This window comes from Elephas maximus, chromosome 25, assembly GCF_024166365.1.
Source record: "Elephas maximus indicus isolate mEleMax1 chromosome 25, mEleMax1 primary haplotype, whole genome shotgun sequence".
In the NCBI taxonomy this organism is placed as follows: domain Eukaryota; kingdom Metazoa; phylum Chordata; class Mammalia; order Proboscidea; family Elephantidae; genus Elephas; species Elephas maximus.
The window spans coordinates 37,256,832-37,280,246 of record NC_064843.1 but is presented as its reverse complement, the minus strand read 5'-3'; the positions used below and the strand labels follow the sequence as shown (position 1 = coordinate 37,280,246).

Below are 23,415 nucleotides of genomic sequence, written 5' to 3'. Positions count from 1 at the left end.
GGAGCCGCGCGAGCGGGCGCTCGGGCCGTGCAGGGGGCGGTGCCGCGGGTTCTCTATGGTCCCGCCCGCCCGCGAGCTAGAGCGGCCGGGACGGTGCGCGGGCGGCGCGCGGGGACAGCCGGGAGCAGGGCGGATGCTCTAGTCCCTGTTTCCCTCCCCGCCTCCGCGCCGCGGCGCGCTCAGGCTCCGCAGCCGATATGGGCGCCGCCGCGTGGGCACCGCTGCCTCTGCCGCCGCGCCTGTCCCTCCTGCTGCTGCTTTTGCCCCTCCCTGGGCTGCCCGCGGGCTCCTGGGACCCGGCCGGTTACCTGCTCTACTGCCCCTGCATGGGTAAGGCCTCCCGAGCCCTCTGCTCAGTTGGGGAAACTGAGGCCGGGAAAGGAGAAGCCACTTCTCCGAAGCGTCCAGTGACGCCTTAACAGGTCCAGGAACGAACCCCAGCTCAGGGTCAAGGTCTGCTCCTCTCCTCTTGGCCCCAATTGCAAGGGCGCTGAGGGGGTCACCGTGTCCAACCTTCCATTTGACAGAAGAGAAAACTGAGACCCAGAGAGGTTACGTGTGTTGAGCGAGGTCCTCCAGTTAGGGATGGGCGGAGCTATAGTCTGAGCCAGCCCTGAGTCTAGTAAATGAAGTTAGTGGGGCAGGACTTAATGAAAGCTGACCCACGCTAGCTCCAGGAATTCTTTCATTCATTCAACGAATATTTATGGGGTGCCTACTTCGTGCTGGGCCCTGTCCTCTGGGCTGGGGATACGGCGGTGAATAAAACAGCAAAACTCCGTGCCCTTGTAGACCCTTCATTTTAGTTAGTTAGAGGGAGACAAACAAAATATAAGCATAAAAAATAAACTTCATAGTGTCTTACCAAAAAAAACCCAAACCCACTGGCATCGAGTCGATTCCGACTCATGGCAACCCTATAGGACAGAGTAGAACTGTCCTATAGTTTCGAAGGAGCGCTTGGCAGATTTGAACTGCCGACCTCTTGGTTGGCAGCCATAGCGCTTAACCACTACGCCACCAGGGTTTCCCATAGTGTCTTGAAAAAAATTTTTTTTTAATTTTAGAAGGTGATAAATGCTATGGAAAAATAAACTTGAGCAGGGTAAGGCCGAATCCAAGGGCTGGCTGAGGGCTGCAGTTTAAACGGAGTGGTAGGTCATCATTGTAAAAGTCATGGCAGGCCCACGCACAACTGAATAAAACGCTGCCCGGTTCCTGTGCCAACCCCATGATCCGATGTGGATCAAACTGTTGTGATCCATAAGGTTTTCATTGGCTGGTTTTTGGAAGTAGATTGCCAGGCCTTTCTTCCTAGTTTGTCTTAGTCTGGAAGCTCTTCTGAAACCTGTTCAGTATCATAGCAACATGCAGACCACCACCGACAGACAGGTGGTGGCTGTGCCTGAGATGCACCGGTCAGGAACACCCTGTCCTTTACTTCTGTCTAACCAACTCCTCCCCCTCTTTCAGATCCCAAGTTAAATGTCACCAGAAAGAACTTAGCTGACCTCAACCCAAGTAACCACCTCCTGGTTATTCTCCATCACCAAAACTTTTTGTTTATTTATTTCAAATATAAAAAATTTTCACTATATATGTATTTGTTTACATGTTTAGTGTCTCCCCAGCTACACTGAGTGCCATGAGGGCACAGACCTTGTCCTTTCTCATTCCTGCATCCCAGCACCTACTACAGAGCCTGGCACATTGTGGCACTCAATATTTGTGGAATGATTGAATCGACACCATGCTAGGATAACAAAAAGAATCAGACAGGGTCTTTACCCCGAGGCATTCACAGGCAAGGAAACAGCCAGTGCAAAGGCCAGGAAGTGAGCAAGCACATTCAAGGAAAAGTGAAGAAGCATAAGTAACTCAAAACCAGGATGGAAGACAGAGAGGGGGAGTGAGTACCGTAGATGCTTGGTGAAAGGGTCCCAGTAAATGAGGCACTACAGTTGCCCCTTCATTTGCAGGTGGGTGGAGATCGAAGTGGAAAGGACTTCCTGACTGAGGGAACAGCAAGAGCAAAGGCATGGGATGGGGGTGGGAAGTGGAGAGCATGTTTGGGAAACAGTAAGGAATCTGGAGTGGCTGAGGCTGAAGGGGTGGGGCCTGAAGGGCCTTATGTCAGACCCAGAATCCAGACTTGATTCCAAGCTTCTAGCTTAGCTCTCCTGGCTCTCCTTGGTCTCCTGGCCTTCCCTAGCCCTGACTCCATATCCTTTCTGAGCCCAGCATGACCCAGGCCCTCGATGCCCCAGGCCTCGCCTTAACCCAATGTTCCATTTCCAGGGCGCTTTGGGAACCAGGCTGATCACTTCTTGGGCTCCCTGGCATTTGCAAAGCTGCTGAACCGCACACTAGCTGTACCCCCCTGGATTGAGTACCAGCATCACAAGCCTCCCTTCACCAACGTGAGTATCACCCACTGACCTCAGCCCTCATCCACATCCACTCTTCCCAACCCTCCTCACCTTTGCTTGACCCCTAAGTCCTTTACCTCCCACTTCCTCAGGCTTGCCCTACCCCCACCCAGAAATGACTTCCCTGGCATAACAACAGCTAACATTTATCCAGTACCTGGTGTGTGCCAGGCACTCTTCTGAGTGCTGCTTAAGGATTAACTCATTTCCCTCTTAACACATCCCTATGAGGCAATTATGCTATTACCAGTTTTGAAGGAGAAACAGAGGCACAGGTTAGTTAATAACGTGCCCAGGGCCACAAACCCAGGCAGTCTGGCTCCAGCGCCGCCTCTCACCCTATCACTCTTTGACCAATAGGATACACAGAGAGTGAGACCAACTGGGGCTGAAAATAGAGGTTTCAAGGCCAGGTGACTGGCTCTGGAGTCAGACAAGCGTGAGTTTGAATTCCAGCTCTGCTATTCACAGACTGTGTGGCTTTGGGCAAGTTACCTAACTTCTCTGAACCCTAGTTTCCTCATTTCCCTAACTCATAGGGTGCTTTGAAAGTTTTAACTGAAATAAGGTATATAAAGGGCTTAGAGCAGTGCCTAGTGCAAGGTAAGTACTTGCCTTGCCGCTCTCAGCCCCTCCCTACATTCCTCAGGTGCTAGAAAGCCTGGCTTTTGCATGTGCTGGTCCCCCTGCCTGGAGTGCCTTCTCCCCACCCCTGCCATCTTTTCTTACTAGCCTATCAAGTTTCCACTTAGATTCCTTTTCCTTGGGAATACCCCAAGCCCCAGTCCCTGGCTGGTTAGTGCCTTGCACTGAAGACTGCCTTGCCATCCCCTGCCTCAGTGATGCCCAGCACCCTTGTAATTTCTTGCTTATTCTTTGTGTCCTCCACTGGCCCTGTGAGTGTCTCTGCTCACGTAGTATCCCCGGGGACCTGTTACTTGGTAAGCACTGAATTAGTATCTAAAGAATCGACTTAAAAAATTTTAATAGACTTCAAAAACTATGCTTACTGTGTTCACAACAAGAAGCCCTAGTGTAGTGGTTAAGCACTCATCTGCTAACTGGAGGGTTCGCGGTTGGAACCCACCGGCAGTTCCTCGGGAGAAAGATGTGGCAGTCTGCTTTGGAAAAAGATTGCAGCCTTGGAAACCCTATGGGGCAGTTCTACTCTGTCCTATTGGGTCACTATGAGTTGGGATTGACTCGATGGCAACGGGTTTATGTTGAAAACATGGCATTTCATTCTTATAGCATTTTTCTTTGCATAGGTTTTATTTTTTCCTTGGTTTGCCTGTGTTTAGAGTTGTTAACACTTAGGCGTTAAGAGCCAGAGTACCTGAGATCATAACCTGGCTTGGCCACTTACCAGCTATGTAACATGGGCAGAATACTTGACCTCTCTGCTTCTCAGTTTTGTCATCTGTAAACTAGGCTGGTAATGGTTGCTGCTGCCTTCCAGAATGAGGCATAAATGAGTTAGTGATTGTAACACGCTGGGAACATTGTCTGCCTCCCTCTTAGAATCAGATGAGCACATCAGGGTAAAATGCCTCAGACATAGGAAGTAACTGGGTGCTATTGGTGGTGGTCTCATTTTTTACAGTTACAGTTTAGAAATTGCCCATCTATCTCACTTTTGCTGCCTTGCTCTCTTTCCCCTTGCCTTCTTGGCCAAGATTCTTTCCAAGTCTTTACTTCCTTGCTTTCTTTGAGTTACTCAACTTGCCCTGATTGGCCCCCCCTTCCTCACTGTGACCATTCTCACAAGTGGGGAAGGCCCTTGGACTTGCCAAATCCAGGGTCATTTCGCAGTCCTTATCTCACCTGACCTCCCAGTGCCATTTGGCCTTTTGAACCTCTCTCTTTCCTGGACTTCTCTACTCCCCTGGCTCCAAGACACCCCCTGTTCCTGCTTTAGCCCTGACCTCTCAGCATTTGGGAGTCCCTGGGTGGTACAAGCAGTTAACATGCTCAGCTGTTAATCAAAAGATTGGAAGCTCGAGTCCACCCAGAGATGCCTCAGAAGAAAGGCCAGGCAATTTACTTCCAAAAAATCACCAGTTGAAAACCCTATGGAGCACAGCCTACTCTGACACACATGGGGTTGCCATGAGTTGAAGTTGACGTGATGGCAACTAGTTTTCTCAGCGTTTTCCTTTTTATACTGTATTGAGGGCTCCTCTTTCTCCATCTGCTGTTTAAATGTTGGTGTTTCTCCTTGTTCTGCTTTCTTTTTAGCTGTTTGATCTCAGGTGAGTTATCTAGATTTTCTATGCCATGGTTTCTTTATAAGTCAACTGAAAATGGTTACATTCCTACCTCTTGGGATTAAATGAGCAAATCCACGTAAACAGACGAGTACAGTGCCTAGAGGTGAGACAGATTCAATAAGTACTAGTTTCCATTACCACCATGAGCCCTGGTGGCGCAGTGGTTAAGAGCTACAGTGAGCTAAGGCTGCTAACCAAAGGCCAGCAGTTTGAATCTACCTCTCCTTGGAAACTCTATGGGACAGTCCTACTCTGTCCTATCAAGTTACTGTGAGTCAGAATTCACTCAACAGCAAAGGATTTTTTTTTTTTTTTTTTTTTGGTATTACTACCATATTTGCTTTACTATAAATTTCTGTTAACTCTGTGGCTTTTACCACTCTCCATGTACCTCCCAAATTTATCTGTGGCCCAGGTTCTCCTCTAACTGTTGGCATATGTTTCTAACTCTTAGACTCTTGAGTCTGTTTAGATGTCCCACAGATATCTCAGATTCACAAAGCCAGAACTGAGCTCAGAATCTTTCCCTTCAAACCTGTGTCACTTCCTATATTCCCAGCCTTAGTTTATGTCACCTCCGTTAATCTGGATATCAAACCAGGAACCTGGAGGTCATCCTAGTACCTCCCTTTCCATAAGTACTCTGACCTCAAACCCTCTGCTTTGCCTTCCTTTATATGTTTTAGTCTGTTCATGCTTCTCCATCTCTTACTTTGATACATAAGAGGTGCTCAGTAAATACATATTGAATGAATGCTTGAACACACAAAAGGACCATTGTAGTAGCCTCCTAATTCCTCTCCCTACCTCTGATCTGACCATCAATACATTCTTTTCTCTGTCACCAGAGTGGCCTTTCAAATAGGTAATTCTCATATTATTTCTGATTAAAATCCTTTGGCAATACCTCATTGCTAATAGTTAAGATTCCCAAAGTCTGTTCATTAGAATGCCAGTGGCTCATGCCGAGAGGGTTCTGTGGTTGAATTAGTTTGGGAAATTGCATTCTCAATTCCTCATCCCACCCCCACCCCCAAATTTATAGCTTCTCAATACACACTAGCATATTAATGGCCCTGAGATGTTGTACAGTATAGAAACCAGCTTAACCCAGCATTTCCCAGGCCTGTTTGACTGGAGCAGTTTTATCACAGAGTCCTTTATCTACCTGAACTAGTGGAACATGCTTGGGAAACACTGACCTATAAGATAAAGTCCAAGTTTTATTCCATGGTGTTCTAAGAAAAATTTTAAAATCTAGAGAAATACAAAGATTAATTCAACCACCATCCATATGCCCATCACTAGAGGTTATCACTTTAACATTTTCTCATCATTGCTTCATCTTCTTTATTAACAAGGAAATGTTATAAAGTTAATAAAAAGACAAAGTCTCTGTTGGCCCCTCTCGCTAATCCTAGTTTCTTCCTCCCCTCCCCCCTCCTCCCAGAGGCAACCACTATCATGAATTTGTGTATTTGGTATGGCTTCTTCGAAGTTCTTTCCCGTATTTCCATAGTGGCAGTGAGCATTCTCATACTCATGGTGCAAAGTACAAGAACGTCTTTAGGGAAAATACCCAGGAGTGGGAGGAGCGCTTTAAATTCTATTAGATACTGCCAGATTGCATTTCAAAGTGGTTATTCCAGTGTATACCACCCATATCTGAGAGTACCCGTTTACCCACTTCCGTTCCAATAATTAGAGTCTCATGGATGAGAAAGAATATATTGTAATTGTAACTTTATTTTCCCTAACTCCTGGTGAGGTTGCATATCTTTTGATTTGAGCGTACTGGCTATTTGTGTTTCTTTTCTTTCTTTCTTTCCTTTTTTATTTTAGTTTATTTTGTTGTTGTTGTTGACAATTTACACAGCAAAACCAAAAAACCAAACCCATTGCCATCTAGTTGATTCTGACTTATAGCAACCTTATAGGACAGAGTAGAACTGTACCATAAGGTTTCTAAGGAACGGCTGGTGGGTTCGAACTCCTGATCCTTTGATTAACAACCAAGCTGTTAACCACCGTGCCACCAGTGCTCCATACACAGCGAAACATTCACCAGTTCAACAGTTTCTACACGTACAATTCAGCGACATTTATTACGTTCTTTGAGTTGTGCAACCATTCTCACCCTCCTTTTCTGAGTTGTTCCTCCTCCATTAACGCAAACTCACTGCCCCCTAAGGTTCCTATCTTATCTTTTGAGTTGCTGTTGTCAATTTGATCCCATATAGATCTTAAACAGCATAATGCTTAAGGTAGTTTTTTACTAGTTAAGCTCAACTGTTGTTTGGCTTTAAAAAGACTTCAGGGGATATTTTTTGGTTTAAGGTTTAAAGATTATTCCAGGGCAGTAGTTTCAGGGGTTTTTCTGGGTTTCTTTTGCTGTGGGTTGCTCACGCCTATCTTTGTCCATATTTTCTCTTGAGTCATTTGTTTTTTTTCTTATAGACCAGCAGGCATTTTTGAGCACAAGGGATATTGCCATTTTTTTTTTCCTTTGGTTTGTGAATGCCTTTTCCCAGGCTGTCTTCTTTCTTAACTTTGGTGTTTTTTGCCAAAAGTTTCTTGTTATCATATAGTGCAGCCTGTATGGGTCTTGAATTGTATGGTTTTATATAATAAGAGTCTCTAAAACAGCCACTGGGACACTGAGGAAGGGCCTCTGCCCCTCTCTTCCCCGCTTTTCCTGCAGCTCCATGTGTCCTATCAGAAGTACTTCAAGCTGGAGCCCCTCCAGGCCTACCATCGGGTCATCAGCCTGGAGGACTTCATGGAGAAGCTGGCACCCACCCACTGGCCCCCTGAGAAGCGGGTAGCTTACTGCTTTGAAGTGGCAGCCCAGCGAAGCCCTGATAAAAAGACATGCCCCATGAAGGTGGGTCCTGTGAGGCAGGGGGACCCCTTTTGCCCTTCGCATGTCCTCTAGGCCTCTGAGACACTGTGTGATGGCAGTATGTGGGGGAAGCCACCAGAAGGGCTTAGAATAGAAAAATGGAGAGGTAAGTCCTACTTCTGGCATTTGTTGTCGGTGTCACCTTAGGCAAATAACTTTGCTTCTCTGAACCTTTATTTCTACATAGAGGTGCCCATGCCCACTCTGCTTCCCTCATAAAGTGTCATGTGGGCCAGGCGTAAGAGTTTTCGTAAATGGTAAAATGCCACATTAGTAATAATACTCATACTCACATAGCACATACTTTGTGCCGGGTACCATGCAAGGAGCTTTTCACAAATGAACTCATTTAACCGTCAAGCAACACCATAAGGAAAGTACTATTACCATCCGCATTTTATAGAGAGGAAACTGAGTGTGGCACAGAGAGGTTTAATACCTTTCCTAAGGTCACTCAACAAGTAGGTAATGGAGCTGGTATTCAACCATAGGTAATTTGGCTCGATGGTCCATCCTGTAACTTGTATACTTTCCTGCCTCTTAGTGGGCCGATGAAAGACTATCATATTTTATTAGTAGAAATTTATAAATGGCACTTTGGGAATAAAACAATCCTCAAATAAATCATTTGGTGCTTATGCTAAAGTCTGAGGAGGGTGGTTGGAAGAGCTGTGAACCTTGAGAAAGGAGACCTGGCTTACAGCCCCAACACTGACCTTACTTGTTGTGTGACCTTGGGTAAGTGCCTTGCCCTCTCTGGGCCTTGGTTTCCATCTTGAAAATGAGGGTATTAGATCAGCTGGTCTTCAGAGTCTCTGGAAGCTTTAGCCTGTAGTCCCAAATCCAAGGTCCTCTTCCTCCCTAGACCCCTACAGATGGTAGGGTGAGATGTGTCATGTGAGGAGGAAAGGCTCCTTCAGACACTGGTGAGCATCTGCCAGAAACCAGACTGGAGGCCTAGACTGGAGGTCCAGCTGTTCTCCTCAGACCCTACCCAAGAGCTATAAAGTGACATTCCTACTGGGCCATCCCGTGACAGTGTTTCAGTCAGAGTTGGATTGCCCAGGGATCCCCCCCTTGCAGTTCCTCGGTCCCATCCTCTAGATAGCTTTCCCTCCCTGTGGGTAAGTCTTCTACCACACTCTTTCTGCAGGAAGGAAACCCCTTTGGCCCATTCTGGGACCAGTTTCATGTGAGTTTCAACAAGTCAGAGCTTTTTGCAGGCATTTCCTTCAGCGCTTCCTACAAGGACCAGTGGATTCAGAGGTACTTGGAGGGCGCAGCATGCTGGGTTTGGGGGTTGGGTATGGGGCCCATAACCCGCCTGCCAGGGCATTCAGCACCTCTGCTGGCCCTCTCTTCTGCCCTGATGTGTAAGGTGTGGCTGCTCTGTCTCTTGAACTTGGGATCCTGTGTGATCCGTTCCCATCTCAGTGCCTGACATGGTGGAACGTTGACCTGCCACAAGGTTGAGCAAGAGTTTATCGGCTGATAAGGGATGTCATAAAAAGAACATTGTGCGGTCATATGAGTCTCAATTTCCTCCTCTAGGCGTGAGAATCACTCCCTTGTTACCTTCCTCTTCCCAAGGTGAAAATTGGAAGCAGCTTCTAGACAAGAACAACTTCAGGTGCAGACTAAGAAATGATGTCATCCTGATAATTATTAGATGTGCTATATTAATTGTCCTCCAGTAGGCCCTATTAAAAAAAAAAAAATAGGTTAGCAGGGCATAGGCACAGGCCGTGAAATATTTATAGAGCGTCTGCCATATATGAGACACGGTATTCAAGGACCAAAGGTGTTATAAAAATGAAGAAGCCCCAGCCTTCAGGGAGCTACAGTCTAGCTATTATGATGATTACTAACGTAGTGCACTTGACCTTGGTGCTAGAGCATGGCAAGAAAGAGCATGGGCTTAGAAGTCAGAGCTGGGTTCCAGTCCAGCCCAGAAGCTGTGAGGAGCATGTAAACTTATGCGTGGTAAGCATGTAACACAGCACCTGGCATTTAGAAACCCAGAGATAGACTGATGTAGAGAAACAAGCACAGGTTCTGGAGTAAGACAGTTCTGAGCTGCCTCTTTCTAGCTGAGTGACCCTGTGCAAGCAGCTTCGGCTCTCCAGCCTGAGTTTCCTCTTTGGTCTAATGGAAGTAGTACTAATGGCACCTGCCTCATAGCACATATGGTGCATGGCACGTAGTAAGTGGCCAACCAGTGTTAGCTGTTACTATTATTATTCACATGCTTTATTTTAAGTCTTTGAAGATTTTCATGAAATGGGTATTATCAATTTCCATTTTACAGATGAGGAAACTAAGCTCAGTGAGCTTGAATAACTTTGCCTGAGGTCATGTTGCTGTTCAGTGGGCAGCCACGAGCTATATGTAAGTCTTTAATAATAAGAGCTAAGATTTGTTCCTACTCCTGAAAATAAATTCCAATCAAAACCCTGTGGAACACAGTTCTACCCCAACATGCACGGGGTCGCCCTGAGTTGAAATTGACTCAATGGCAACTGGAAAAAAATGTTTTTATTTAGTGCTCTCTTTGTGCCAGACACCATTCTAGGTCTTTACCAATATTAACTCATTTAATCCTCCCACAGGGCTGTAGGATAGGTATTATTGCCATTGGTGTTCTACACGTGAGAAAAAGGAAGCAAAGAGGGATGAAGTCACTTGTCCAGGTCATGCAGCTTGAGGTGGCAGACCAGGATTGGAACCCAGGCAGTCTGACTCCAGAGCACCCTTTCTTGAGCACCATGGAGCAAATAGCCGTGCCTTAGAACAGCAGCCAATTCCTATATGGGACTTGCCTTCAGAGTTAGCTTGTGAGCAACTGAGAATCCTCAGTCATGGCAGATCCTGCACCCCCTCATTGTTGATCTAAACAGGACACTCTCATTTGATCGCCTGCTTAGTTTTCCCATTCAGCTCTGAATGACTTGCAGCTCTTGCTAGAAGGCAGACATGCCTTCAAAGGATGAAATTTGCCCCTATAGACAATATGCCAGGAAAAAAAAAAAGGCCGGCAACCCTAAACGTAGCTCCAAAAGCAAAGTTCCAGGAAGTCAAAAAAAGCACACAATCCTAGTCAGAAGGGAAGGGACAGTGCTACGTGGATGCATCTGTCAGGAGACATTGCTGAAATAGTTTTCATTCTCCCACAGTCTTGTTTGAATTCGTGGAGTTGTAGGAATTGCATGAGGGCTTGAGGAAGTTTGTGCCTGACAGCTGAATTTTTGAGAAAGGAAGACTAGGAGAGAAGATGAGGTCCCCAGAGGCTGTTTGGGAGAGTTAGAGCCACCTGAGCAGCTCCTGCCTTCACTCCTTCCTTGCTTCAACACGTACAGTATTTAAAGAGCAGTTCCTAAGTGTCAAGTACTGGGCTGGCTGTCGGGAGTTTAGCTAAGGATGAGGCAGATAAGGCCTCTGCCCTTAGAGAGCTCATAGTCTAATGGAAGAGAGAATGAATAAATAGACACATAAGGTAGTTCTACTATGGTGTAAGTGCCATGAAAGATGTAAACAGGTGGTATGTAACCGGCAGGGCTGAGACCAGAACTGAGGCCTAAAGGATGGGAAGGAGCCAGCCAGGCAAGGGGCTGGAGCAAAAGGTAGTTCTTCATGGCAGATATAAGCTTGTATGCTCAAAGGGCAGAGAGGAGGACAGTGTGACTAGTGTGGAGTGATCAAGGGGGAGAATGGTAGGATGTTCCTATTGTCTGTGGTCACCGTAATAAACCACTCCAAAACTTAGTGGCTTAATAATCAGTTCTTATTTCTCACAGTTCTGTAGTTAACTGGGCTCAGCTGGGCAGTTCTTACTTGTGGTCTCCGGTGCAGTCAGCTGTCAGCAGGCTTGGCTGGGCTGCATGTCCAACAGATCTCACTCACGGCTGGCAGGTGATGCTGGCTCTTGTCTGGGAGCTTGGTGTGTGTACACCTGACCCCCCTGTGTTGCTAGGGTTTCTTCCAGCTTGGCAGCTGGGCTCCAAGACAGTGTGTCCAGAGGATGAACATCCCTAGAGATAGGACGTGGAAGCTGCTGATCCTTTACAGCCTGGGCCTGGAAGCCAGTACAGTGTCACTTCTGCCAAATGTTTTGGGAGGGGATATAGGTATACCCCACTGAGTGGAAGGAGAGTCAAAGAATCAGTGGCCATCTTGAATCTGCCAGGCAGGTGACGAGATTGGAGAGGTGAGCAGGGGTCAGACCATGCAGGGCTTTTTAGACCATGTTAAGACAATCTGACAAGCCTATGAATGGCTCGTAGGGGTGACTTCGAGAGGGTATGTATTTTAAACATTTTTATGTTCTCTGTACCTCAATTTCCTTATATGTAAAATGAGAATGACACTAATGGTTACCTCATGGGGCTCTTCGTGAAACTCAAATGAGTTAATACACATAAAGCAGTTGGAACATTGCCTGTCACATAATAAGGCCCAATAAGATTCATGTATGTGTATATATAAACAGACAATTAGAGTCTAACAAGGCAAGCGTTATATAGAGCCAGGCTGTCAATGAACTCTTGCTTGTCACTTCCTTGGCCCAGGCTCTGGACCAGTACGTGTGGGAATAATGAACAAGACCACTAGGTTCCTAATTTCTTGGGGCTGACAGCCGAGCAGGGAAGGCAGTTGTTGAGCACATCATTGTGTAGAGGGTGACACAGGAAAAGTGGGACAGGGAGCCCTCCCCAAAGACCTGAGGTTTGGGAATGGTGGCTGGTCATAGAGGTTTAGAAGGAGTTTGCTGAGCAAGATGTTTGGATTGGGTGTGAAGAATGAGTGGCATGTCCATTGCAGCACTGTTGTATGAGCGAAACAACCTCACTGTCCACCAGGAGGGGAATAAATAAATCAGGTGTAGTTTAGTCATGGAAAATGAAATAATTAGAAGCTAACATGATCACATGATCCACACAACCAAATCTCTAAAACATAAAGTTAAATTGAAAAAAGCAAGTTGAGCTAGATTACATGCAATATGATAAAAACAGAATTTTCTGAGCACTTTCTGTGTGCCAAGCAGTGTTTTAAGTTGTTGGTGTGTGTTGACCCATTTAATCCTCTCAACAGCCCTGTGAGGTAGGAAATATTATCAGCTCTTTTATACAGAGGACACCAAGGCACAGAGTGGTTAAGTCACCTGCCTGAGTTAGTAAGTGGCATAGTTAGCGTTGGAACAGGTGGTCTGGCTTGACACTTTACTGCATTGTGTAAAAAGCTTTTTGATTTTATAGAAATGTATGTAGTAAAAGTCTAAACAAGCATAAAAACATATTATCTTACGGGAAGGGGAGGAAAAGAAGGGAAAGGTGGGATAGAGCTTTATTAAGGTATGTGTCTTTTAAAAAAATCTGAGACACAGGAAGTAAAGTATTAGTATCTGCTAAATTGGTTCACAGGTATGTGAATTGTTAAATTATTTTAATATTTTGCCTGTATAGGTTCACATATTTCATAGTTTTTAATTGAAATTACCTTCGAGATCATTGAAATACACATGGCAGTTGTAAGAAATAATACAGAGAGACCTTGTGTAGTACCCCTTATCCTGTTTCCCCCAATGGTAACATTCTGTAAACTATGGCACAATATCTCAACCTGAATATGGACATTGATACCGCTTACCTATCTTCTTCAAATTTCTCCACTTTTACTTGTACTCATTTGTGTATATGTATGTGTGTAGTTAACTCTATAAAATTTTATCACATGCATAAAAAAAAACACCAAACCCATTGCCGTCGAGTCGATTCCAACTCACAGCAACCCTATAGGACAGAGTAGAACTGCCCCATAGAGTTTCCAAGTGGGTGATATAACCCAGTGTATGCGTTCCCTGTAAGTGTGCCCCATCCCTTGCCCTCTGTAAGCAGCTGCACGTCCCAACCCCGCCGTGTGGGTAAAAGGGCAAAAGCTCGTCCAGACACCCCACCCTGGAGTGAATTACCGCACCACAGATTGGAAGCCAGCATGACATACAAAAGGTTGGAACACTCTACTGTAAATTTTTAATTGTTAAGCAAGCACAGAGGGTTGTAAATTCCGTGCGGCGAGACAGGATTGCATATTGTGCCTGTCACCGCAGCCGCCAAGGTTTCTTATCAGCCCGTTGGGATTTCACAACGTCTCGTGCTTCTTGCATGTTACAGGGGCCCCTCCACAGGGTCTCTGGGACATGGTGCAATGCCATCCTTTTTCCTGGGGTGGGGGTTAGGGGATAGCCAGGCTCTCTGTGTGTCCTCTGACTTCCCCTTACTCCATCTCGTGCCTAGATTTTCTCCAAAGGAACATCCGGTGCTCGCCCTGCCAGGGGCCCCGGCTCAGTTCCCTGTCCTGGAGGAACATAGGCCACTCCAGAAGTACGTGGTGTGGTCAGATGAGATGGTGAAGACAGGAGAAGCTCAGATCCATGCCCACCTCATCCGGCCCTATGTGGGCATTCATCTGCGCATCGGCTCTGACTGGGTAACTCCCCCTCCTCTCACAGGCTACTGTGACACATCCCTGAGCAGGGCCCAGGCCTGAGGGGATTGAAAACTGAGCCCATGACACCAGGTCCCAGCCAGGGCAGAGAGGGCTGTCACTCAGCCAAGTCCAGTGGATTGTGTCCCATGATTCCACTGCAGCATGTACCAGGAATGTGGCCACACAGTGCTTGCTTGCCAGCTCTTACTTATTTTTTGATTTTACTTATTTTGTCATTGTTCTCAGCTCTTATTTTAATAGTTCCCATTTTCATCCTCATTTTGCAGATGAATAGACTGAGGGATAGAGCGACACCGCAGGTCGGGCAGCAAGCCAGGGAGAGGGCCACAGCCCAGGGGTCCTTTGCTCTGGCTCAGTGTTGAGCCAGCAGATTCCCTGTTGAAAGACAAGCTATTGGAGATTGGGTGGGACTCCCAGGAAATGAAGATATCATCCTCCCAGAATTTGCAGGCTGCTTAAATCTGCAGGAACCTCATAAGATTATCCTCCTTGTGAAAATGGGCGGGACTAATGTAGTCTCCTTGATTTATAAAAAGAAGATAATGTGTGTGCGTTTTTCTTTGCTGAAAACTTGGAAAGTACTGAAAAGTATAGAAATTAGATTAAAATGTGCCCATAGTCAATTGAAGAGGAATCACATTCATTTACTAGGTCCCCTCCCTAACCCCCTTCTACAAAGAAAAAAAAACCAGACCCAGTTTATTTTATGGGTGGTTTCAGCCAAACCTTCAAGGAACAGATAATTCTCATCTGTACTTTCCTGGAACATAAAAAGATATAGGATACTAACTAGTTTTTATATGTGTGTGTGTGTATACATATATATATATATATATAAATAGTGCTAGCTTAACACTAATACCAAACTCAGGAAGGTCAGCTCAGAAAATTTATCACCTGTGCTTACTTATGAACCTAGACACGTAGACCCTAAGTAAAATATTAGCACGTAAAATCCAATAGAGTGTTAAAGAACATACAACATGAACAAGCAGAATTTATCCCAGGAAGGCAGTGACATTTACTATTAATACTCAAAGAAGAAAAATCATATGATCATTTCAGCAGAGGCCAAGAAAGCATTTGATAAAAGTCAACACCCATTCATGATACCAACTCATAACCAACCAGGAATAGAAGGGACCCACCTTAACTTGATAAAGGCTATCTCTTTGAAACCCACAGCAAACATCATACTTCATGGGGAACTATCAGAAGCCTTCCCACTGAAGTCAGGAATCAGATAAGACTGCCCATTATAACCACCACTGTTGAGAATTCTACTGGAGGTCCTAGATAATGCAGTATGCCCAAGAAAAAGAAATTTTATTAAAAAAAAAAAAAATCCTACCACTCAGAAATAACCACTCTTACTATTTTGTTGCATTTCCTACTTACCTCAGTGTTTAAAAAAAAAAAAAAAAAAACTAGTTGAACTCCTCCTGTATAGCCTGTCTTTTTCCACTTGCCAGTTCTTGCCACTGAGGTTCCAGGGCAGTTGCTTGTCTTTAACTCTGGCCCCATGCCTGTCCCCTCATAGAAGAATGCCTGCACCATGCTGAAGGATGGGACTGCAGGCTCCCACTTCATGGCCTCACCACAGTGTGTGGGCTACAGCCGCAGCACAGCTGCCCCGCTCACCATGACCATGTGCCTCCCCGACCTAAAGGAAATCCAGCGGGCCGTGAAGCTCTGGGTGAGGGCGCTGAATGCCCAGTCGGTCTACATCGCCACGGATTCTGAGAGCTATGTGCCTGAAATCCAACAGCTCTTCACAGGGAAGGTATGCATGAAAGTGGGGAATTAGGAGTGCCAGGTGAGTGTGCGCAGGAAGGGGGTCCAATAAAGCACCAGAGTGGCCCTGCTGCTCCCGCTACATGCTTCACATTATCCCACCACCAGACTTTTGCCTGGGCTGTTTTCTCTGCTTGGACATTCATTCCCTCTCTAATTCTTATCCTTTCAAACCCCAGCTCAAACACCTCCCCCACAGATCTCCCCACTTTCCCCTCCACTCCTGAAGTTAATGTGTGCCTGCTAAGAGCTGTCACGGACTGTAGGGACATGTCTTATTTCTTCCTAGGCATTGTGGGCTCCTTAAAGGCAAGAGTCAAGGCTGAATCACTGTTCTAGTCCTTGGCATCTAGCCTAGTGCTTTGACCTCCTTGGGAGCAAACACTCACACTACCATCACCAGTCCCTAGGATGGTGCTTAACACATAGTAAGCGCTCAGTAAATGTTGAAGCACATAAAGTGTAGACCCTTGGTAGAGATCCAGTATAGCAGAGGGGTGAAGAGCAGGGACTCTGGCACCAGAGAACTTGGACTTTATTCACTGTGCAACCTTGGAGGAGTTACTTCACCTCCCTGGGCTCTGTTTCTTCGTCTGTAAAATGGGACCGAGAATAGTACCCGTCTCTTAGTGTAGTTATAAAGATCAGGTATAAAGCAGTGAAAAGAGTTCCTGGAACAAAGTAAGAGTTCATTAAAGTTAACTATCATCAATAAAAGAAGTAGGTGGTTGAATAAAGGGAAGGCTCTTTTGTGCTTAGCAAATGCTTAAGGAAGTTGTAAATGATAAGTATTCAGTATACGAATAAATAGTAAAACGTGTGTGGCAAATCCATATTGTATCAGTGGAGAGTAGGTAATAAGTATGTATGGGTAAACTGACTTAATAATAAGCATCAGGAAGACTTTTTTGCATGAACTAAGGAGTTAAATGCACATGTAGACCTTAAAAGACAGACATCTGCTTTCCAGCAGTGGGTGCCCTTGGCTTTATGTCGAGGGGCTCCGTTTCTCTCTCTTGCCCCAGTGTATAGAGGAAGTGCTGAGTAAGTGCGTGCTCTTCTCCCACCCACCCGTTTTAGAGATAGAACATCAGAGCTGGGACAGACCTTAGGGGTCCTCTGACCCAACCTCTGCGTTTTATAGCTGAGGAACCCAAAGTCCTGAGAAAGGATAGAATTTACCCAAGATGGTTCCAGAGCTAATTATAGTGGGTATGACACAGAGTGGGTAAGTTTCAGGGTGTGGGTGGAATTGTTTGGGGGATTTTGGCCATGATTGAACTAGTTTTATTTCTTTGCTTCAGTCTAACTGACATGGTGGTGGTTTTCGTTACATCAGAAATCTCTGTGTGACAGCAAAGCTCTTTCAGCCCTAGCTCTGTCCGCACCCCCACCTCTCTACTGAGGTGAAGCATTTGGAGAGTCCCAGGGAGTTTTTTTTTTTTGGTGAGTTTTTAGAGTTGATGCGTTTGTGATACTTTGAGCTACTTACTGTTTGCTATTTCCTGTTCCTGTGCCACTGCTCTTACCCTTGCTTCTCTGTGAAGCTGGGCTGGTGCTGAGCTAGCAATACTGCTAACCATTCCCTTGGAGGGTTTCTCGCGGCTAGAGTGGACAGGACTTTTGGCTTGGAGGTGGGGTGCGTGGGAGAAGGAGGTGGCATCTAGGCTGCAGAACTGGATGAGTAGGGTCGCTGTTTGGTCAGATCACAGGTTTTGTGGGGGGAGGAGCCCGTCAGGCTAGGGCTTTATGAGAAAGGTAGACCTTGAACTGAGCCTTGAGAGTATGATCCGGATTTTAATGAGCGGGGAAGAGGCATTCCAGGCAGAGGGAACAACACAGGCAAAGGCGCTGAGGTGTGAATGAACGATGCGTTTGGAGCTGAGACTAGACGTAGGGAAAAAGTGCTGGGGGCAAGGTGTTCCACGTGGGTATGGGCGGCAGCTGGGCAACAGCTCTCAGACACTCAACTCCATGTCTTCACCCTCCTTGTTCCTCTTTTTGTGTCTGTAACCTCAGCTCAGGGGAAGAAGGTTGGGGTTATGGACGAGATGGCTGAGCTGAGCACTGTGGCCTGTAGCCCTTTTGGCTGATCCCCTCTGCCCTTCCTCCTGCAGGTGAAGGTGGTGAGCTTGAAGCCGGACGTGGCCCAGATCGACCTGTACATCCTTGGCCAGGCCAACCACTTCATTGGCAACTGCGTCTCCTCCTTCACTGCCTTCGTGAAGCGGGAACGGGACCTCCAGGGGAGGCCATCCTCTTTCTTCGGCATGGACAGGCCCCCTCAGCTGCGGGACGAGTTCTGATCTGGACTGGAGCACATCAACAGACTGAGCTGGGCCCTCCAGCCAGGCCTGGCAGCCAGCTATGCTCCCAGGACTGATGCCCAAGGGTGCAAGCTCCTCTGCTTGCCTGCCAGAGACAGAAAGGTACCAGGGACTTCCTGGCAGGGAAGAGGCCGGGCTCTTGGACACAGGACTTCTAACTGCTAGGGGCTGGAGCCTCTCTCCCCCTCCATGGACTTTCTGCTGTATCTCTGGGAATTCTCCCATCAGCAGAGCAGTCCAACTCTATGTTTTGGTGTGCCCTGCTCTGAGCAGCCTGGGACGGTGAGCTCTCTTCAGAGAGATTTTTATGTTTTCATATATATATGTATATAAAGCCACTGCCATCGAGTCGATTCCGACTCATAGTGACCCTATAGGACAGAGTAGAACTGCCCCATTGAGTTTCCATGGAGCGCCTAGTGGATTCGAACTGCTGACCTCATATATATATATATTTTTTATTTTAATGATTTTTATACAAAATCATGATTACTCCAGAACTCTCCCTCATTTTTAAAAATCAGTGAAGTCCACAATCATAGGTACCTAAAGTGACCTTAACTAGATATGGATGAGGCCAGGGGTGGTTGTATTGACTGCTCTTCCAGGTGACCCCCCCGCCAAGTGGCCTTCAGACCTGTCCCCACTGCCTGCCCAGAGCCATTGTCAGCACCCCCCTTCCTAGGGCACTTCCGGGGTTTGGGGTATGAACACTCTCCTCCGGCATAAACACTATGCAAACGTATTTTATCAACCCTGGTGTTGTGCAGTGCTCCACAGCCAGCCAGGTGTTGCTCATAGAGCACACGAACAGCAAGGAGCACACGGCATCTTGCTAGACAATCATGGCATTGCCATCAGTCAATCTTTGGGCAGTTGGCAGCCTGCTGCCCGTCTGACATCAAGAGGGGCTCAGAACATCATTAGGAGCCAGGGCTTGCTGGCCTGGTGGGCTCCTGAAGGCCTTCCACTCCCTTCTGCTGCCCTGCCCCAAAGGGCCTGGTTGGTAGAATTTAGCCATTAGGTTGGTATCCAGAGCCTGTTCTCTCCTGCAACAGAAGCCTTCAGACCATATTCTCACAAGGGGTTGTTGCCCAACCTTCTGACCAGATAGAACATGTCCCGAAGCCATCGGAATTCCCAGTTTGGACGCAGCTTTGCCCCTTCCCATCCAGTGTAATCTCTCTACCAGCCCCCATGAGGCTTAAAATATTACAAGTTCTAAGTTTGTCTCTCAGGTGCTGCAGGTTTAATCATCCCATGACTCCTGAGAATGTGATTTTTCAACTCTGTGATTCTGAACTTTCATGTCTGTTACCTGCCAATCTCTTAAACCTCCCTTGACCTTCAATCCTGGAGTGGAAGAGGCGGCTCCTACAGCAAGCCAGGCCCATAGCCCCTGTGCAAACTGGGTCAGAGGTCAGAAGTGGCAGGGTGATGGAGGACTCAAACACCAGAGGTTGCATCTGCTCTTTAGAACTACTGCTCAACTCTAGGTGGGGGAAACTACAGGAAGGGCTTTGTATGTTTTCCTCCTGGGCAGAGAGTACAGTGTTTTCAATCCTGGGTGGCCTCTGAGAGATGGCTTATCTGTCCAGACTTGCTCACAAGCCCCATTCAGAAAAACAGCCCCAAACACGGGAGCCAGTGCAGCCCCTGCTTTCATGGGGTCATGGCAAGCGGGGAGTAGACTCATCGGCCACCTCCATTTGCTGCTGGCAGCCTCACACTAGGCCCGCACTTCAGAAGGTAGGGCTCTGATGGGCTGTCCAAATCATCCTGATTAGCATCAGCAGTGTTTCTGGAGGAGAGGGCATGGATTTCTAGTCAGCTCCAACTGTGGTCTGTGGGCATGTACTTTACCCCTCTTCGACCCAGTTTCCCCACTTATAAAATGGTGATAAAACCAACAGACTGTTGAAAGGCTTAACTCAGACAGATAAAGGCATCATAAACTTGAAAGAGACAAAGGCTGTTGATAAATTTGACTGCTTCTTGGTGCATACCTACTCTGTGCCAGGCACTGCGCTTGCTAAGTGCTTTTGGGCATGATCTTGTTTAGTCCCCACCCAAGCCCTGGGAAAACAGGAACTGTGAGTATCCTTCTCTTTCTGCACAGGGAACAATTAATACTCAGAGATTCCCCTTAATTTGCCCAAGGCCACACAGCTGGTGGTGGTGAGCCAGGGTTTGACCACCCAAAGCCAGTGCTCTTAGCCACCATGCTCTGCTGCCTCCAGTTCACAGAACGCACTTTATTGACACTGTGTGCACTGTGGAGGCCTCAGATGGAAAGCTGGCACCTGCCTGGAAGCCTCGAGGAGGGGGAGGTCCCCCAAGAAACAAAGCTCACATGAAGCTTAGAGTTTCCAGGGGTATTTATTTAGTTCAACAATCTTTTATTCAACAGGTGTTTATTGACCGCCTACTGTGTGCCAGGCTCTGGGCTAGGTACTATGGATATAGCAGAGAACAAAACAGATAGTCTTTGCTCTCGAGGAATTGGCATTCTAGTAAGTGGAAAACTAATAAAATAAATGTACTGTAGGAGGTGTTGATAAGTGCCCTGAAGTAAAAAAAGGATATGGGGGTGAGGGTGGTGCCGCTTTAGATAAGGAGCTCAGGCGAGGCTCTGAGGAGCTGCTCTGGAGGAAGGAGCACACCCACCCACATGTCTGCAGGCTGAGGACACAGCTGTGCAAAGGCCCTGAAGCTGGAGCGTGTTTGAAGAGTAGCAAGGAGGCCAGCCTGGCTGGAGTGTGGCAGGGGTGCGGCCAGGAATGGAGTAGTAGATCTGGGCCATAGGAGCTGTGGACTTGGCTTCTATTCAGAGAGATATGGGAAGCCTTTGTAGGGTTCCGGGGCCAGGAGGGTCATGATCTGATTGACATTTTCGAAGGACTCTGGTTGTCAAGTGGAGAAGAGGCTGGAGGAAGGGAGGGGCAAAGCAGAGAGACCAGTTCAGGCTGTCACAGGGATGCAGACGAGATTCTGCATATATAAGATTATTTTTTAATTTCGGTCTTTTAAGTCTTTGTTTTAATCATGCAACATATACAATTTAAGGTCCTGCTTTTTCATTTAACACTGTATCATGTTTTTCATGTTAGTACATAGCTCGAATAAACATTTTTAATGATATAAGATTCTATTAAGGGATATCCCATAGTTTACTCTGTCCTTTTTGTATTACAATTTAGTGTGTTTCCAACTTTTACTGTTATAAATAACTATTAGAAAAATATTTTTATTTGTGAGAGTTTTTCTATATCTAAAATTTTCATTGAGATAAATTCCCAGAAGTGGATTTGTTGGGTCAAAGACTTCAAAGGTTTTATTATGGAAAAATTCAAATACACATAAAATTGTGAGTAATAAACTCCCAGTTCCAATAATTATCAACATTTTACCTTCGTATTTTATCTGCCGTCCTATTCCCAGGTCTGTTTGCTTGTTTGCTGGAGTGGTTTAAAGAAAATCTGAATATGTGTTGAAGGAAGAGCCACCAGGATTTGCCAAATGTAGGGTGGGAAGGAAAGAGGAGTCCAGGATGTTTCAAGGTTTAGGGTCCAAGCAACATGGAGAATGGAGTTGTCCTTGACTTACACAATGACCTTGCCTATCATCTCACCTCGCTATACTTCACCTCCAAGTTAAAAGTGCTAATAGTGGTCCAGGCAGTGTTTCTCAAAGAGTGGTATCCAGAGGTTCCCTGGGGTGCTGATGAGTAAGATCTGGGACCCACTTAAGACCTAAGGAGTCAGAATATCTGACAGGTAGTGCACAGGAATCTGCGTTTTCACCTACAAGTGATTTTGATGCCCAGTGGTCCAAGGCAGGCTTAAATTAGAGTCTTTAGTCCCGCAGCATGGGTATCACCTTGTTGAAAAGGCAGAATCTCAGGCCTCACTCTGGACCTGCTGAGTCAGAATCTCTGGGGAAGGGGCCCAGGAGTCTGTTTTAATAAACTCTTCAGGACCTTAAGTTTGAGAAGCACTGGTCTGAGAGATGTGGGGACCTGGCACTCCAGTCAGCCAGCAAGTGCTCACCGAGGCCCTTCTCTGCAGGCCCCTCCCTGGTAAGCCCTGAGGAGGATGTCCGCTCATAAAGATCCTGCCTGAAGATTCCACCAAGCATAGTCAACACAATGAGGTGCTTTTAGGAGGTGCCCAAGGTGCAATTTGTATTGTAGTGTTGATTTATTTCTCTTAGTGTGTACTGAAGGAGAAATATACAATTAGATTATCAAACCTTTGATTTAATGTATTGTGTTTGAATGAGGCCAAAATTATGTAAGTAAAACAAAGAGAATTCAGTGAAAGAAAAATAACAAGTAAATTATAGTAAAGATGGGTTGTGGATTAGGTAGAAATGGAGACGCTGGTATTCAGAAACAACCAAAGCTGGGAAACACTTAACCTGATACATCTTACAAAAAAACAAAAACAAAAACTTTTGCCGTCAAGTCGATTCCGGCTCATGGTGACCATATAGGACAGAGTAGAACTGCCCCATACAGTTTCCAAGGAGTGCCTAGTGGATTCGAACTGCCGATCTTTTGGTTAGTAGCTGTAGTACCTAACCACTATGCCACCAGGGCTTCCCGGTACATCATAAACCAAAAACCAAACACCAAACCCACTGCCGTTCAGTCGATTCCGGCTCATAGCGACCCCATAGGACAGAATAGAACTGCCCCATAGAGTTTCCAAGGAGCACCTGGTGGATTCAAACTGCCTACCTTTTGGTTAGCAGCTGTAGCACTTAACCACTACGCCACCAGGGCTCCTAAAATCTGCAGGGAGAGGGGAGGAAGAAAGTGAGTGAGGAAAGAAAGGAGACAGGAAAGGAAAAAGAATTGCTTTCTTATTTCCATTTTATGTTTACTTCAAAAGAAGCTCATTATTATTTTTATTTTTTATTACCGTTGCCATCAAGTCAATTCCGACTCCTAGCGACCCTGTAGGACAGAATAGAACTGCCCCATAGGGTTTCCAAGGAGTTCCTGGTGGATTCAAACTGCCGATATTTAGGTTAGCAGCTGAAGTCTTAACCACCGTCCCACCAGGGTTTCCAAAAGAAGCTACTTTTCACTGGCCTGAAAATAAACATCCCATCCTCTCCTCAGTTCTCTCTCTGTCCTTAGTGGAGTTGACAGGAAAAAAAAAAACATAGCCTGAAGGCAA

At 46.4% G+C, this 23,415-nt stretch overlaps 1 protein-coding gene across 1 annotated transcript; it reads left to right on the top strand.

Annotated features, from left to right (window-relative positions):
* Nucleotides 1-95: 95 nt before the first annotated feature.
* Nucleotides 96-21,609, top strand: POFUT1 (protein O-fucosyltransferase 1). Its single transcript, XM_049869599.1, has 7 exons — nt 96-330; nt 2,299-2,420; nt 7,401-7,583; nt 8,755-8,867; nt 13,895-14,087; nt 15,649-15,891; nt 18,020-21,609. The coding sequence occupies exons 1-7, from the start codon at nt 198-200 to the stop codon at nt 18,206-18,208; spliced, it is 1,176 nt and encodes a 391-aa protein (XP_049725556.1). The 5' UTR covers nt 96-197; the 3' UTR covers nt 18,209-21,609.
* Nucleotides 21,610-23,415: the final 1,806 nt, after the last annotated feature.

Excerpts from the sequence above, each read along its gene's own strand:
- POFUT1 (XM_049869599.1), top strand. The coding sequence starts at position 198 with ATGGGCGCCGCCGCGTGGGCACCGCTGCCTCTGCCGCCGCGCCTGTCC. Across the intron at positions 331-2,298 it reads GCTCTACTGCCCCTGCATGG|GGCGCTTTGGGAACCAGGCT; the intron begins GTAAGGCCTCCC and ends TTCCATTTCCAG. Across the intron at positions 15,892-18,019 it reads AACAGCTCTTCACAGGGAAG|GTGAAGGTGGTGAGCTTGAA; the intron begins GTATGCATGAAA and ends TTCCTCCTGCAG.